The sequence below is a fragment of the Ranitomeya imitator genome, chromosome 3 (genome assembly GCF_032444005.1).
Source record: "Ranitomeya imitator isolate aRanImi1 chromosome 3, aRanImi1.pri, whole genome shotgun sequence".
In the NCBI taxonomy this organism is placed as follows: domain Eukaryota; kingdom Metazoa; phylum Chordata; class Amphibia; order Anura; family Dendrobatidae; genus Ranitomeya; species Ranitomeya imitator.
This window is the reverse complement of record NC_091284.1, coordinates 487,972,499-487,990,392: the sequence shown is the minus strand read 5'-3', so window position 1 is coordinate 487,990,392 and position 17,894 is coordinate 487,972,499. Positions and strand designations below refer to the sequence as shown.

The window sequence follows — 17,894 nt, the reverse complement described above, 5'->3', positions numbered from 1 at the left end:
AGAGAACTATGCAGTCTACAAAAAACCCTAAAACGAAAACCACGCAAAGGGGCAAAAAGACCCACCGTGCCGAACTAACAGCACGGCGGTGCACCCCTCTGCTTCTCAGAGCTTCCAGCAAAAGACAATAGCAAGCTGGACAGAAAAAAACAGAAAACAAACTAGAAGCACTTATCTAGCAGAGCAGCAGGCCCAAGGAAAGATGCAGTAGCTCAGATCCAACACTGGAACATTGACAAGGAGCAAGGAAGACAGACTCAGGTGGAGCTAAATAGCAAGGCAGCCAACGAGCTCACCAAAACACCTGAGGGAGGAAGCCCAGAGACTGCAATACCACTTGTGACCACAGAAGTGAACTCAGCCACAGAATTCACAACAGTACCCCCCCCTTGAGGAGGGGTCACCGAACCCTCACCAGAACCCCCAGGCCGACCAGGATGAGCCACATGAAAGGCACGAACAAGATCTGGGGCATGGACATCAGAGGCAAAAACCCAGGAATTATCTTCCTGAGCATAACCCTTCCATTTGACCAGATACTGGAGTTTCCGTCTAGAGACACGAGAATCCAAAATCTTCTCCACAATATACTCCAATTCCCCCTCCACCAAAACAGGGGCAGGAGGCTCCACAGATGGAACCATAGGTGCCACGTATCTCCTCAACAACGACCTATGGAATACATTATGTATGGAAAAGGAGTCTGGGAGGGTGAGACGAAAAGACACCGGATTGAGAATCTCAGAAATCCTATACGGACCAATAAAACGAGGTTTAAATTTAGGAGAGGAAACCTTCATAGGAATATGACGAGAAGATAACCAAACCAAATCCCCAACACGAAGTCGGGGTCCCACACGGCGTCTGCGATTAGCGAAAAGCTGAGCCTTCTCCTGGGACAAGGTCAAATTGTCCACTACCTGAGTCCAGATCTGCTGCAACCTGTCCACCACAGAATCCACACCAGGACAGTCCGAAGACTCAACCTGTCCTGAAAAGAAACGAGGATGGAACCCAGAATTGCAGAAAAATGGAGAGACCAAGGTAGCCGAGCTGGCCCGATTATTAAGGGCGAACTCAGCCAACGGCAAAAATGACACCCAATCATCCTGGTCAGCGGAAACAAAGCATCTCAGATATGTTTCCAAGGTCTGATTGGTTCGTTCGGTCTGGCCATTAGTCTGAGGATGGAAGGCCGAGGAGAAAGATAGGTCAATGCCCATCCTACCACAAAAGGCTCGCCAGAACCTCGAGACAAACTGGGAACCTCTGTCAGAAACAATATTCTCAGGAATGCCATGTAAACGAACCACACGCTGGAAGAACAAAGGCACCAAATCAGAGGAGGAAGGCAATTTAACCAAAGGCACCAGATGGACCATTTTAGAAAAGCGATCACAGACCACCCAAATGACCGACATTTTTTGAGAAACGGGAAGGTCAGAAATGAAATCCATCGAAATATGTGTCCAAGGCCTCTTCGGGACCGGCAAGGGCAAAAGCAACCCACTGGCACGTGAACAGCAGGGCTTAGCCCTAGCACAAATTCCACAGGACTGCACAAAAGCACGCACATCCCGTGACAGAGATGGCCACCAGAAGGATCTAGCAACCAACTCCCTGGTACCAAAGATTCCTGGATGACCGGCCAGCACCGAACAATGAAGTTCAGAGATAACTTTACTAGTCCACCTATCAGGGACGAACAGTTTCTCGGCCGGACAACGATCAGGTTTATTAGCCTGAAATTTCTGCAACACTCTCCGCAAATCAGGGGAGATGGCAGACACAATGACTCCTTCCTTGAGGATACTCGCCGGCTCAGATAACCCCGGAGAGTCGGGCACAAAACTCCTAGACAGAGCATCCGCCTTCACATTTTTAGAGCCCGGAAGGTATGAAATCACAAAATCAAAACGAGCAAAAAATAACGACCAACGGGCCTGTCTAGGATTCAAGCGCTTGGCAGACTCGAGATAAGTCAAGTTCTTATGATCAGTCAATACCACCACGCGATGCTTAGCACCCTCAAGCCAATGACGCCACTCCTCGAATGCCCACTTCATGGCCAGCAACTCTCGGTTGCCCACATCATAATTACGCTCAGCAGCAGAAAATTTCCTGGAAAAGAAAGCACATGGTTTGAACACTGAGCAACCAGAACCTCTCTGTGACAAAACCGCCCCTGCACCAATCTCAGAAGCATCAACCTCGACCTGGAACGGAAGAGAAACATCAGGTTGACACAACACAGGGGCACAGCAAAAACGACGCTTCAACTCCTGAAAAGCTTCCACGGCAGCAGAAGACCAATTAACCAAATCAGCACCCTTCTTGGTCAAATCGGTCAATGGTCTGGCAATGCTAGAAAAATTACAGATGAAGCGACGATAAAAATTAGCAAAGCCCAGGAATTTCTGCAGACTTTTTAGAGATGTCGGCTGAGTCCAATCCTGGATGGCCTGAACCTTAACCGGATCCATCTCGATAGTAGAAGGGGAAAAGATGAACCCCAAAAATGAAACTTTCTGCACACCGAAGAGACACTTTGATCCCTTCACGAACAAGGAATTAGCACGCAGTACCTGGAAAACCATTCTGACTTGCTTCACATGAGACTCCCAATCATCTGAGAAGATCAAAATGTCATCCAAGTAAACAATCAAGAATTTATCCAGATACTCACGGAAAATGTCATGCATAAAAGACTGAAAAACAGATGGAGCATTGGCAAGTCCGAACGGCATCACCAGATACTCAAAATGACCCTCGGGCGTATTAAATGCCGTTTTCCATTCATCTCCCTGCCTGATTCTCACCAGATTATACGCACCACGAAGATCAATCTTAGTAAACCAACTAGCCCCCTTAATCCGAGCAAACAAGTCAGAAATCAATGGCAAGGGATACTGAAACTTAACAGTGATCTTATTAAGAAGGCGGTAATCAATACACGGTCTTAGCGAACAAGCGTTCAGCGTTACAAAAAAGAACCCTGCTCCCAATGGTGACGACGATGGGCGAATATGTCCCTTCTCCAGGGACTCCTTCACATAACTGCGCATAGCGGTGTGTTCAGGTACGGACAAATTAAATAAACGACCCTTAGGGAATTTACTACCAGGAATCAAATCGATAGCACAATCACAATTCCTATGCGGAGGTAGGGCATCAGACTTGGACTCTTCAAATACATCCTGAAAGTCCGACAAGAACTCTGGGATGTCAGAAGGAATGGATGACGAAATAGACAAAAATGGAACATCACCATGTACTCCCTGACAACCCCAGCTGGTTACCGACATAGAGTTCCAATCCAATACTGGATTATGGGTTTGTAGCCATGGCAACCCCAACACGACCACATCATGCAAATTATGCAGTACCAGAAAGCGAATAACTTCCTGATGTGCAGGAGCCATGCACATGGTCAGCTGGGCCCAGTACTGAGGCTTATTCTTGGCCAAAGGTGTAGCATCAATTCCTCTCAACGGAATAGGACACCGCAAAGGCTCCAAGAAAAATCCACAACGTTTAGCATAATCCAAATCCATCAGATTCAGGGCAGCGCCTGAATCCACAAACGCCATGACAGAATACGATGACAAAGAGCACATTAAGGTAATGGACAAAAGGAATTTGGACTGTACAGTACCAATAACGGCAGAGCTATCGAACCGCCTAGTGCGTTTAGGACAATTAGAAATAGCATGAGTAGAATCACCACAATAGAAACACAGTCTGTTCAGACGTCTGTGTTCTTGCCGTTCTACTTTAGTCATAGTCCTGTCGCACTGCATAGGCTCAGGTTTACTCTCAGGCAGTACCGCCAGATGGTGCACAGATTTACGCTCGCGCAAGCGACGACCGATCTGAATGGCCAAGGACATAGACTCATTCAAACCAGCAGGCATAGGAAATCCCACCATTACATCCTTAAGAGCTTCAGAGAGACCCTTTCTGAACAAAGCCGCTAGTGCAGATTCATTCCACAGAGTGAGTACTGACCATTTCCTAAATTTCTGACAATATACTTCTACATCATCCTGACCCTGGCATAAAGCCAGCAGATTTTTCTCAGCCTGATCGACTGAATTAGGCTCATCGTAAAGCAATCCGAGCGCCAGGAAAAATGCATCAAGATTACTCAATGCAGAATCTCCTGGTGCAAGAGAAAACGCCCAGTCCTGTGGGTCGCCGCGCAAAAAAGAAATAATAATCAAAACCTGTTGAATAGGATTACCAGAAGAATGAGGTTTCAAGGCCAAAAATAGCTTACAATTATTTCTGAAGCTCAGGAACTTAGTTCTGTCACCAAAAAAACAAATCAGGAATCGGAATTCTTGGTTCTAGCATCGATTTCTGATCAATAGTATCTTGAATCTTTTGTACATTTACAACGAGATTATCCATTGAGGAGCACAGAGCCTGAATATCCATGTCCACAGCTGTGTCCTGAAGCACTCTAATGTCTAGGGGAAAAAAAAGACTGAAGACAGAGCTAAGAAAAAAAAATGATGTCAGGATTTCTTTTTTCCCTCTATTGGGAATCATTGGTGTGGCTCCTTGTACTGTTATGGCTGGCAATCAGGCAACACAGCGTGCAGTAATCAGCGCACATACAGAGATCTGGCAATAACCAAAAACAATAGGACGAGCTCTGAGACGTGGAATCTCTGTAGACTGCAGTACCTGATCTATCCTCACACAACTATAAGCAGCAGTGGATTGCGCCTAACAACTACCTATGCAACTCGGCACTGCCTGAGGAGCTGACTAGCCTGAAGATAGAAATACAAGCCTTACTTACCTCAGAGAAATACCCCAAAGGAATAGGCAGCCCCCCACATATAATGACTGTTAGCAAGATGAAAAGACAAACGTAGGAATGAAATAGATTCAGCAAAGTGAGGCCCGATATTCTAGACAGAGCGAGGATAGCAAAGAGAACTATGCAGTCTACAAAAAACCCTAAAACGAAAACCACGCAAAGGGGCAAAAAGACCCACCGTGCCGAACTAACAGCACGGCGGTGCACCCCTCTGCTTCTCAGAGCTTCCAGCAAAAGACAATAGCAAGCTGGACAGAAAAAAACAGAAAACAAACTAGAAGCACTTATCTAGCAGAGCAGCAGGCCCAAGGAAAGATGCAGTAGCTCAGATCCAACACTGGAACATTGACAAGGAGCAAGGAAGACAGACTCAGGTGGAGCTAAATAGCAAGGCAGCCAACGAGCTCACCAAAACACCTGAGGGAGGAAGCCCAGAGACTGCAATACCACTTGTGACCACAGAAGTGAACTCAGCCACAGAATTCACAACACATACCCCAAGCGACTTGCAGCTGTAATCGCAGCAAAAGGTGGCGCAACAAAGTATTAAGTTAAAGGGGTGGAATAATATTGCACGCCCCACTTTTCAGTTTTTGAATTTCCGCAAAATTTTAAAATAAGCAATAAATTTCGTTCAACCTCACAATTGTGTTCCACTTGTTGATTCTTCACCAAAAATGTACATTTGGTATCTTTGGTATGTTTGAAGCATGATATGTGGGAAAAGGTCGAAAAGTTCCAGGAGGCCAAATACTTTTGCCAAGCACTGTAGTATAATGGGCCTCAAATAGTATTCCATACAGTAAAATGGGCCCTACATAGTCCGCTATATAGTATAATGGGCCCCACAAAGTCCTCCATATAGTATAATAGTTCCACATAGTCCTCCATACAGTATAATAGACCCCACATTACCATCCATACAGTATATTGGCTCCAAAATTGCCTTCCCTACAATATAACGGGCCTCACGTAGTCCTCCATACAGTATAATAGGATCCACATTGCCTTCCATACAGTATCATGGACCTCACATAGTATTCCATAATGTATATAAGGCCCCACAAAGTCCTCCATATAGTATAATAGCTCCACATAGTCCTCCATAAAGTATAATGGACTCCATATTGCTTTTTATACAGTATAATAGACCCCACATTACCATCCATACAGTAAAATGGCTCCCAAATTGCCTTCCCTACAGTATAACGGATCTCACATAGTCCTCCATACAGTACAATGGGATCCACATTGCCTTCCATACCGTATCATGGACCTCACATAGTATTCCTTAATGTATATAGGGCCCCACATAGTCCTCCATACAGTAAAATGGTCCCCACATTGCATTCCATACAGTATAATGGACCCCACACAGTCCTCCATATAGTTTAATGTGCCACACATAGTCCTCCTAACTGTAAAATATGCCCCACATTGCCATCTATACAGTATAATGGGCCTTACATTGCCTTACATACAGTATAAGGCACAACATTGTCCTACGTATAGTATAATGGGCCTCAAATAGTATTCCATACAGTAAAAGGGCCCCACAAAGTCTGCTATTTAGTATAATGGGCCTCACAAAGTCCTCCATATAGTATAATAGCTCCACATAGTCCCCCATACAGTATAATGGACTCCACATTGCCTTTTATACAGTATAATAGACCCCACATAGTATTCCATAATGTATGTAGGGCCACACATAGTCCTGCATTCAGTAAAATGAGCCTCACATTGCCTTCCATACAGTATATTGGGCCCCACATAGTCCTCTATACAGTAGAAAAACCCCAACATTGCCTTTCGTACAGTATAATGGGCCACACACAGTCCTCCATACAGTATAATGTGCCCCACATACTCCTCCATAGAGTTTAATAGGCCCCACATATTCCTCCATACAGTAAAATGGGCCTCACATATTCCTCCATCTACTATATAATTGTCTAAGGGTCACTTCCATCTTTCTGTCTGCCTTTCTGTCTGTCTTTCTGTCTGTCACGGATATTCATTGGACGCAGCCTCTGTCTGTCATGGAAATCCAAGTCGCTGATTGGTCGTGGCAAAATGCCCACGACCATTGCCACGACCAATCAGCGATGGCCATAGTCTGGCAGCGAAATGGCCGCTGCTTTACTGCCCTGCAGTCAGCACTGAGCGCTCACACAGGGTTAATGTCAGCGTTAATGGACCGCGGTGTAACGCACTCAGTTAACGCAGCTATTAACCCTGTGTGACCAACTTTTTACTGTTGATGCTGCGTATGCAGCATCAATAGTAAAAAGATCTAATGTTACAAATAATAATAATAAAACAAAAAAAGGTTATTCTCACCTTCCAACGTCGCACCCTGTCCTCGGCAGTGCAAGTGCAAGGTTCCGGTGCCAAGGATGCTATGCGAGAAGGACCTGCCATGACGTCACGATCATGTGACCGTGACGTCATCACAGGTCCTGCGCTCAGGACCTGCCATGATGTCACGGTCATGTGACCGCGACATAATCACAGGTCCTGCACTCATACCAACCCTGGGACCGGAAGCTGCCGCATGCACTGCACACAGGCGCCAGGACTTCAACGGGCTTTTGGAAGGTGAGTATATGTTTATTTTTTATTTTAAGTCTTTTTAAACCACGCATATAGTGCCCACATTGCTATATACTACGTGGGCTGTGTTACATACTGCATGGACTCTGTTATATACTACATCTCTGTGCTATATACTATGTAGCTGGGCAATATAGTGGCTCTGCTATATACTACGTCAATGATCAATATACTACGTAGCTGTGCAATACACTACGTGACTGTGTTATATACTACGTGGCTGTGCAATATACTACGTGGCTGTGCAATATACTACGTGGCTGTGCAATATACTACGTGGCTGTGCAATATACTACGTGCCTGTGCAATACACTACGTGGCTCTACAATATACTACGTGGCTATGTTATATACTACGTGGCTCTGCTATATACTACGTGGCTGACTAATATACTACATACCTGTGCAATACACTACGTGGCTATGTTATATACTACGTAGCTCTGCTATATACTACGTACACTATGTTACATACTACGTAGCTCTGTTATATACTACGTAGCACTGTGCAATATAGTACATAGCCTGTGCTATATAGTACCTACATATTCTAGAATACCCGATACGTTAGAATCGGGCCACCATCTAGTGTAGTATAATGGCTCTCCATAGTCCTCCTTACAGTATAATGGGTTCCACATTGCCCTCCATACAGTGCAATGGGTCCCAAATTGTCCTCCATACAGTATAATGGGTCCCATACTCCTTTCCATACAGTATAATAATAATAATCTTTATTTTTATTTAGCGCTAACATATTCCGCAGCGCTTTACAGTTTTGCACACATGGACCCCACATAGTCCTCCATACAGTATAATGGACCACACATAGCCTTCCTACAGTATAATGTGCTCCACAATGCCTTCCGTGCAGTATAATGGGCCCCACATTGTCCACTGTATAGTATAATGGGCCTCATATAGTCCTCCACTCAGTATAATGTGCCCCGCATAGTCCTCCATACAGTAAAATAGGCACCAACAATGCCTTCTGTATAACATAATGCATCCCATAGCACTCCAAACAGTATAACGGGCCCTACCTAATCCACTATATAGTATAATGGGCCCCACATAGTACTCCATACAGTATAATGGGCCCCAGATAATCCTTAATACAGTATAATGGAATGCACATTGCCTTCCATACACTATAATGGGGTCCATATTGCCTTTCATACAGCATAATGGAACTCACATAGTTCCCAATGCAGTATAATGGGCCCCATTTTGCCTTTCATACAGTATAATGGATCCCAGATTGCATTTGATACTATATAATGGCCCCGCATTGCCTTCCATACAGCATCATGGTCCTCACATAGTCCTCCATATCGTATAATGGGTTCAACATTACCTTTCATACAATATAATGGGCTCCATAATGCCTTCCACATAATATAATGCACTACCATAGCAATTCAGACAGTATAACGGGCACCACATAGTCCTCCATACAGTATAATGGGACACACAGAATCCTCCATACAATATTATGAACCCTTTTACTTATATAGCACCATTATTTTCACATAGCTTTACAGATATCATCATCTTCCCCACTGTCATGTCTGGAAGTGGAGATGCTGTCACATCCCCATGGAAGGATCTGTGGTTATATAATGCATTGTACTGTTTTGTCTAGTTGGTAACTTGCATTGCTGGGTTGAAATGCTGATGGTAGTCATTTTCTGCCCAGAAACAGTTAGTAGCAGACAGGGTTAATAGTTAGGACTAGCTCAGATGGAGGAGTTATATTGGCTCTAGCTGAGGCAGATTTTGTTTTATCACTCAGATAGGGCCTAGCATTCAGCAGTGAAAGGTCTAATAACCTGCAGACTTTCATGTCAACGGGTTGTTGTGTGCGAAGAACGATGTCCACTACACATCAGATAGTAGGTTTTAAGGACTAAAGGAAACTTAAAGAAATATTGCAATTTGGAGTCCAGGCCAGAGAAGCTTTGGTAATGAGAAAGAACAGAGCTAGAGTGAACGGCAGGACGAGGTTCTTGGGTCAGGTCAGGAAGACCATCTGAATGGTACGGAACTTTGCCCAAGAGGAGCAGAAAGCCCACAAAAGGGGGTTGAGATTAGAAGGAACTGAATTAATGGGACTTTAGTTTACACTTTTCTGTATTGGAATGAAGCTATTGTTACCATATTGAGACATGAATTCCCCTATGGAGAGCAGTCGAGTTCTATCGACATACCTCATGAACTGGCATCACTTACTGCATCTATCTAAGCCAATGGCTTCTTTTACAGTTAAAAGATGCGGTGATGGAGATAGAAGCTGAATGCTGTCGCTGCACTCTCCTCTCCCACACTGTCTATCACCATGGATCCAGGACATCTTCAAAGGACAGCGATATAACTGTACAGTTTAAGCAATTTGGGAGCCAAGAAGTCTGCATTTTGTTGTGCCATTTGATAGGGAAACCATTGGTCTTTAGGTATTTTCTATTGAGAAAGGACATGATAGCGTCAGTCACTCAAGTCCTTCTCAGTTAGGTCTGCAACAAGCAAATCTGCCCTGTTCAGGTATTGCACTGTAAAGAAGATGGCATTTATATTATCAACAGCTACAACAGGGGAGTATAGTGTTATCACTCCTTGCTAGATAAGGTAACATCAAGTGCCCATTTTTGCCTCTCAAATCAAAGATTTAAAGGGAATCTGTCACCCCAAAATTGGCCTATAAACTAAGGCCACCGGCATCAGGGGCTTATCTACAGCATTACAGAATGCTGTAGATAAGCCCCCGATGTATTCTGAAAAATAAGAAAAACAGGTTACATTATACCCACCCAGGGGCAGTCCCGGCGCCTCCCTTATTCATACGATGTCGTCCTTTTTTTTTCTTCCTGCCGCGGGTCCTGCGCAGGTGTACTTTGTCTGCCATGTTGAGGGCAGAGCAAAGTACTACAGCACGCAGGCTCCGGGAAAGGTCAGAGAGGCCCGGCGCCTGCGCACTGCAGTACTTTGCTCTGCCCTCAACAGTGCAGACAAAGTACACCTGCGTAGGAGCCGTGGCAGGAAGACAAGAAGAGGACGTCATCTTAGGAAGATGGGAGGCGCTGGTCCCGTACCGCGACACCCATCTCAACCGAACCGGACAGGGACCGCCCCTGGGTGAGTATAATCTAACTTGTTTTTCTTATCTTTCAGGATACATTCGGGGGGCTTATCTACAGCATTACAGAATGCTGTAGATAAGACCCTGATGCCGGAGGCCTTAGTTTATAGGCCAATTTTAGGGTGACAGATTCCCTTTAATATTCAAACAAAATGTAATATTCTCTCCTTTGTTGTTCAAACTAAGAGTGGTTATCTGGTATGGAGTGTGACACATGATTAGACTCTTCAGGAGAGAGTCTAAAGAAAATCGAGTTCTTTGCAAATTCTGAGTATAGGAAATCATAACAAAAGATTTAAACGGTCTCCCATCTAACCGGTTCAGTATCTGAGTCCGCGTTAACTTCCTAAAACATTTCTGCTATCTTATGCATGATCTTGTACCTTACCTCCATCTGATCTTACCAGCCTGCATTTACAGTTTTGCTTACATGCTGTAGAAATACATGAATTCTGCCTCATAGATTATGTGCGCCATTTAATGTTGTTTTTTATTCTGTTGTTTTTATTTTAGGATCTTCCAAATGGCTGATTATCCTTCCCCTGTGTTTTGTTATTTTGGGTTTACTGGTGGCTTCTGCATATAAACATTTAATTGCCAAAAAAGCATTCACTTTCATAGACTAATTAATTATTAAAGAAGGTTAAGAAGGTGTGCAAACTTCCAGGACTCCCACTGTTGTCAAGAACGAGGGTTAAAGTATGCACTGTCAATTTCCACAGAGAGGAATGGAAGTGTGTAAAACAACTGAATGCATTTTAAACAGATGGGTCTCCAGCTACATTCTTCCATAATGTGTCATGAATGATACTGCTCCTTCCCTGGACCTATGTTCTTTCTCTTTTTTCGTGTGTGCCTTATGTCAATTATTATGATGGGAGATTAACAGCAAAGATCTGTGAAGCTCATAAAGATGAGCTGGCTGGACCACATTGAATATTTTTTCTGGAGGACTGCTAGTTGATTGACATTGGGTGATACTGATAAATTCAATAACTTCAATTATACCTGAATTACACAACCTAAAAGGATTTCTGACATTATAACCCACTGATTGTAATAGAGAAAAGTTTAAATCCATAAAACATCTGCAGATAGGGGACATATTACCCTCACATTGAACATATGGCATTAATTATAGCTGAGGAAGTGAGAAAGAACTAACCATTCAACCTCAATTGAAGTGGAGACCATGTAATTAAAACAGGAAGATCTTCTGTGGGAACCAGACACCAAAATTGGGATTCGTTTATTCAGAGGTGGAGAAGCACAGGGGCTTCAAAAGGCTGTTCAAAAGATTTCTCTGAGACACTTTGGAGTCAGTGATCAGTGATGAATACTGGGGTTTGCATTGATCCGATATTTATAGTAGATATATTTTTGGCATCATAGCAAGGAAAAAACGTAACACATTCACTCATATCACCATAGGACCATTCTATCCCCTCCAACTTAATAATGGTCCGATGGATGATGCAATCCATGCCATGTTTCATCTTTACAGGATGGTAAAATCGCAGCAGAAAACATAACAATATCTACCACCTAGGACATCCAGGGATAAAAATATCCTGTAAGTTAGGGAGCTCATAAAATTCTAAAACACTTAGCATATCCCGTCACTAGCTCCCATATGAGCTCACCAAGGGGAGGTATGTGGGCGTAACCTTCATCTAATAAAAAGCATAATTTGGGTTTGTGTATTTTGTCAGTCCTGGATAGTGATGATGAGTAAACATTAAAATGCTCAGGTACTCATTACTCAAGTTGAGCAAATCCTAATGCTCGGGTGCTCGACCAGAGTAACGAGTATAATGTAAGTCAATGGGAAACTCAACCATTTTTCTGGCGCCAACCCCCCACCCCCATCCCCCCCGGAGGTCTGGAGGGGGGTCTAGAAATTGCTGAATCAATGCTGAAATGGCATGGGAACAGCATGGTCAAGACCCCTGAAAGAATCTCTGAATCCCAGGTCTCTGTTGGAAACAATGTTGTCAGAATATTACACCACTTTTAAGGACTGACAATGGAACATACAAAACCAAAGTTAAAATGGATTTTACTGGAACAAAAATTAAGAAACATTCTTTCCAGGATAAGGAATTGCATGCAAGGCAAAATAAATAAGGGAAAACAAATTGTTTAATCACACCTAGGGCAATGTTTTCATGTAGCGTTTTTGCTGCGTTTTTGCATGTTTGCCTTGCTTTTAATGCTGAAAACACATTTACCATGACATGTAATTTTGGGGAACAGTTGTTCGCCTTCTGTCTCTAGCAACTGCACTGCCTCTTCCTACCTCCCCGGTGTGCTGCTGTTCTCACTCAGCATGTCACATTCCCAGGTTGGGTCAGTGACTTAATCGTCCACCACCTCATCTTCGAATTTCGCACCCTGGTCCTCTTCCAGACTTGCTGACATAACAGCATCACTTGCTTGCAATTGTGTCTCATCATCATCCATCTCTTGCAACAGTAATTGCATTTTCCCACCATCGTCCTCTTGTGAGCGGGGCATCTCAAATATTTGGACATCGCAAATCCCTGCATGTTTCTTGGTTGTCTAAAAAGCACCAAAGTGGGGCGGGGACTTGAGCATTCAAATAATGAGTAATGAGGATTACAAGCACACTGATGCTTGAGAGAGTAACGAGTAGTGATGAGCACACTCACTCTTCACTAGTCCAGGAAGCTACCGCTTGCTCTGGATTCTGTCTATTTTCCTAAGGAGTACCTCCTTCCGCTAACCTCTGAGCCATTTCAATGACATCAAGTTTAGTAATTTTCTTTTGCTATCACTTTTATTATATATAATTGTATATACCAGAGGTGTCAAACTGTATTCCTCGTGGGCTGCAAACAGGTCATGTTTTCAGGATTTCCTTGTATTGCACAGGTGATAATTTAATCACCTGCAGAGAATGATTCCAGCACCTTGTGCAATGCTAAGGAAATCTTGAAAACACGCATGGTTTGAGGCCCTTGAGGAATGCAGTTTGAGACCCCTGGTATATACTATATTGTTTTGTTCCCATTTTGTATAATCTCTGTATATTTTTTTTTAAAACTTCCTACCTTTCTGGATTAAATATATGCAATTTAATAGCTCTGTTCCTCTTGCTCTGTGAACCGCATCCCTGAAGCCAGATGCTACCTTGCAAAAGGTGTCCAATCAACCTGTATAAATGATTGCTGGTAGCAGCTAGTAGTTCAGTTTGTTAGTGTGGAGTTGGCAGTGACCATACTGGGGTATACAGTATATCACAAAAGTAAAGTACACCATTCGCATTTTTCTAAATACTTTATTATATCTTTTCATGGGGACAAAACTGAAGACATGACACTTTGAATAACAGTGTAAATTTGGTGTGCCTTCTAAATAACTCAACATATAGTTATTATAGTATTTATATACAGTATGTACTTTCCATGCATTGGAATCGGATTTGTATATATCATACGCTTAATGTGAGGTCCCCTGTAACCAGCCTAGTAGTGGAAGCAGCTGCAGTCTCATTCATCACTCATCAGTAGTGTTGAGCGATACCTTCCGATATTTGAAAGCATCGGTATCGGATGGTAACGGCCAATACCGGCAAAATATCGGATCTCGCCGATACCGATACCCGATACCAATACAAGTCAATGGGACACAAATATCGGAATGTATCCTGCATGGTTCCCGGCGTCTGAAGGAGAGGAAACTCTCCTTCAGGTCCTGGGTTCCATATTAATGTAAATAATAAAGAATAAAAAAAAAAAATATGGCTATACTCACCCCTCCGAAGGACCCTGGCTGTCACCGCTGCGAGAGTCCGCCTCCGTTCCTGAGAATTGCAGAGAGTGAAGGACCTTCGATGACGTCGCGGTCACCTGACCGCTCACGTGACCGCTCACCTGACCGCGACGTCATCGAAGGTCCTTCACTCACTACATTCTCAGGAACGGAGACGGACGCTTGCAGCGGTGACAGCCAGGGTTCGTCGGAGGGGTGAGTATAGCCATATTTTTTATTTTTATTCTTTATTTTTTACATTAATATGGATCCCAGGGCCTGAAGGAGAGTTTTGTCTCCTCCAGACCCTGGGAACCATACGCACCGCACACTCCGATACCGATTTCCGATATCACAAAAATATCGGAACTCGGTATCGGAATTCCGATACAGCAAATATCGGCCGATACCCGATACTTGCAGTATCGGAATGCTCAACACTACTCATCAGCCAATTGTGTAATTGTTCTGACAATTGGAGGCAGCACAGTTGCATCCCCTGACAAACTGGTGATAGTGGTGGGATCTGCGTGACCTCCGTGGTGTCATTCTTGATCATCGGAGATACCTGCAATGCAAATATAGAAGGTAAAAAAGGATTGACCAAAAGCCATAATGACTACATTGTTATTGGCTTTCATTATATTTTAAAAGGAACCTATCATGAAAAATAAAGGTAATTGCCTACAGCCACAGTCCTAAAGTAAGCTTAGATAACTTTCCAAACATATTCTGGTAACGAAATAAAGGTTTAGATCAGGAATGTACAACATTTTTTGTTCCAAAGGCCACATTGTTGTACTGAACCAATCCGAAGGGTACTTACGTGAATACAGATGAATACATCACCAGAACCACCATCAGTACATTAAGATATAGTCAGAACCAAGTGTTTAGTATTTGAGAAGACAGACAGTTTCTTCTCAGTTTCTGCTCCAAAAGATCAGTGTGAACACTTCCAAACCTACACTACATTTTTGGAGAAGAAACTCAACCAAATCCTCCTCATAATCTCAAAACTAAGTTTTGAGGATTTTTCCGTTTTAACAGGAAACACATTATGGACTGCTTCATAATTAGAATCACCATCAGTGCATGAATGCAATTCCAGAACCACTGTCAGTGCATTAATGCAGCACCAAACTTAATGCAGCACCTGAACCACTGTCATTACATGAATGCAGCACCGGAACCACTGTTAGTACAGTAAACAATTGCAGTTTGAGGTCAGCCCCAGGTTTCACTTGAACCTGCAACTCCCAGTAGGTCCTTAACAAAGGGTAAGGAGATACTGGGAGTTTGTTGTTACTAGTCATAATCAGACTGCGGATCACACAGGAGCCATAATACTGATGACAGATAGTCAGTATCAGAAATAAACATATACATACAGGTATCTTTTAGATTACATCTTCTTTAATTGTAGTCATTCTCATATACAAAAATCTACCATGTTGTGCCCCTAAATAAATAATTGTCCTTCGCTGTGTTATCTGCACAAAATATCTTCCATACACTGCCCCCTCCATAATATTAGCCCACACTCCATCTGTCTATAATGTCCTACCGCATCATCCCTCTTCATAATGTCCCCCGCACTGTCCCTCTCTAAAATGTCCCCCCATATAGTGCCTTTCCATAATATTCCCACACAAAGCCCCTCTCAATAATGTCCCCTCTCATAATTACCACCCCTCCCCCACATTGCCCCTTAAGGTGCTCTCATAGTAAAAGTAACACAAACACTAACCTACTCCTATGCTACTCCTGGAGCGCTTAATGTCTCCTGCAGGCTGTATGGGAGTATATATGGGGGTTCAGGCTATCTGAAAGAGTACATATGGGGGTACAGGCTACTGTATATGTGGAGGTAAATATAAGACTACAGGCTACATGTGGGTCACATATTATCGGGCAGTCTATCTGCATGGGTAATAATGGGGGTACAGGCTGTTTTTGGCAGTACATATGGAGGTGCAGGCTATATGTGAGGTCACATATGGGAGTGCAGATTATATGTGGGGGTACATATGGGGGAGCAGGCTATCTGAGGGAGTACATTTGGGAATGTAGGCTGTATGTGAGAGTTCATATGGGGTGCAGGCTATATGATACACAAGCCCCAATTCGCTCAGCTATAATTGTTATCATCTAGATCTTAACTGTGGCGCACCTTCAACGTTCTGCATTAGTTAATCTAGTGTAATAACTATGAACTGGACAGTTAGGATCTAGATGATAGTGATTATAGCTGAGTGAACTGGGGCTTAATTGTGAATAAAATAAGCAATGGCAATATGATACATAGTCAGAATGAGTTGTAGTTGGTTTAAAAAACCACTGAGCTGACGTGAAATGTACTCCTGATTTACCTAACAGACCATTTGTTGCAGGGTTTTGTGATTGATTAATAACTATTCTGGAATTCTGTACTTGGGGATATGTGCAATATCAATTTTATGGATATAAATGTATATATGATAAGGAGATTCCTAAATTCCTAATATTCAAATGGATTATTGGATTATATATGTGCATTACACTATATAGAGTATGTTTATGGAGAGTGCATTATACAATATAGAGTCTGCCTATGGGCGTGCATTATACTATATAGAGTCTGCCTATGGGGATTGCATTATACAATATAGAGTCTGCCTATGGGTATTGCATTATACTACTGTATATAGAGTCTGCCTATGGAAAGTGCATTATACTATATACAGTCTGCCTTTGGGAGTGCATTATACCATAGAGACCTGTGGGGAGTACATTACACTAAAGAGGCCTATTGGGAGATAGTGTATTATACTATAAAGAGTATGTCTATGGGGAATGCATTATGCTATATAGAGGCTTATGGGGAGTGCATTATACTATATAGAGTCTGCCTATGAGGAGTACATTAGAGTGTATTAAGGACTATCTGGTGCATTATACTATATGGAGGATATCTAGAGGGCAGTCATACAGTGTGAGGATTACAGTGAGGGGGGCATCATACAGTGTTGGAGCCGTCAAATAGTTTAGGGGCTCCTAAGGGGTTACTATATTGTGTGGTGGTACTATACTTTGAGGGGGCATTATACTATGTATAAGAGAGTATCATACTGTGTAGAGGGGAGCTGTACAGGGGAAGACTCCGGACATTATTAAATGTAAAGTTGACCCTTATTGTTCTAGGGGAACTCAGCTTATTGTGACAGTCTTAGAGGCACAGTGAAGTAATAGAGACACATATGGCAGCAGCGGCTCAGTATTGGGGTATTAGCACGATAAGGAGTTTGGGCAGGTTGGGAATAGATGGGAACGGTGCTGAAAATATGAGAAGTGAAATGTGTCCTTGTTGTAATCTCTGCAGCTGAGTCGTGGCTGGAAGAAGTTGTCATGTCGGTCTGGGTCAGATGGCAAAGACGGGAAAAATGAACGATTCCATCAGAAAGGACTTCAGCTGTAAGTCACCATCTATAATTGTTCTGTAATCACTTATATGTTCTGTAGGACTGGTATCTATCACTGACTATATGGAGGTAATATC

General features: G+C 43.1%; 1 protein-coding gene across 1 annotated transcript in view; it reads left to right on the top strand.

Annotated features, from left to right (window-relative positions):
- LOC138670345 (interleukin-1 receptor type 2-like) overlaps window positions 1-13,671 on the top strand; it is a 90,122-nt gene extending 76,451 nt beyond the window's left edge. The window contains exon 6 of the mRNA XM_069757587.1: window positions 11,096-13,671. Coding sequence (XP_069613688.1) covers window positions 11,096-11,208 — 113 coding nt within the window. The 3' untranslated portion in view covers window positions 11,209-13,671. The remainder of the gene's footprint in view (window positions 1-11,095) is intronic.
- Window positions 13,672-17,894: the final 4,223 nt, after the last annotated feature.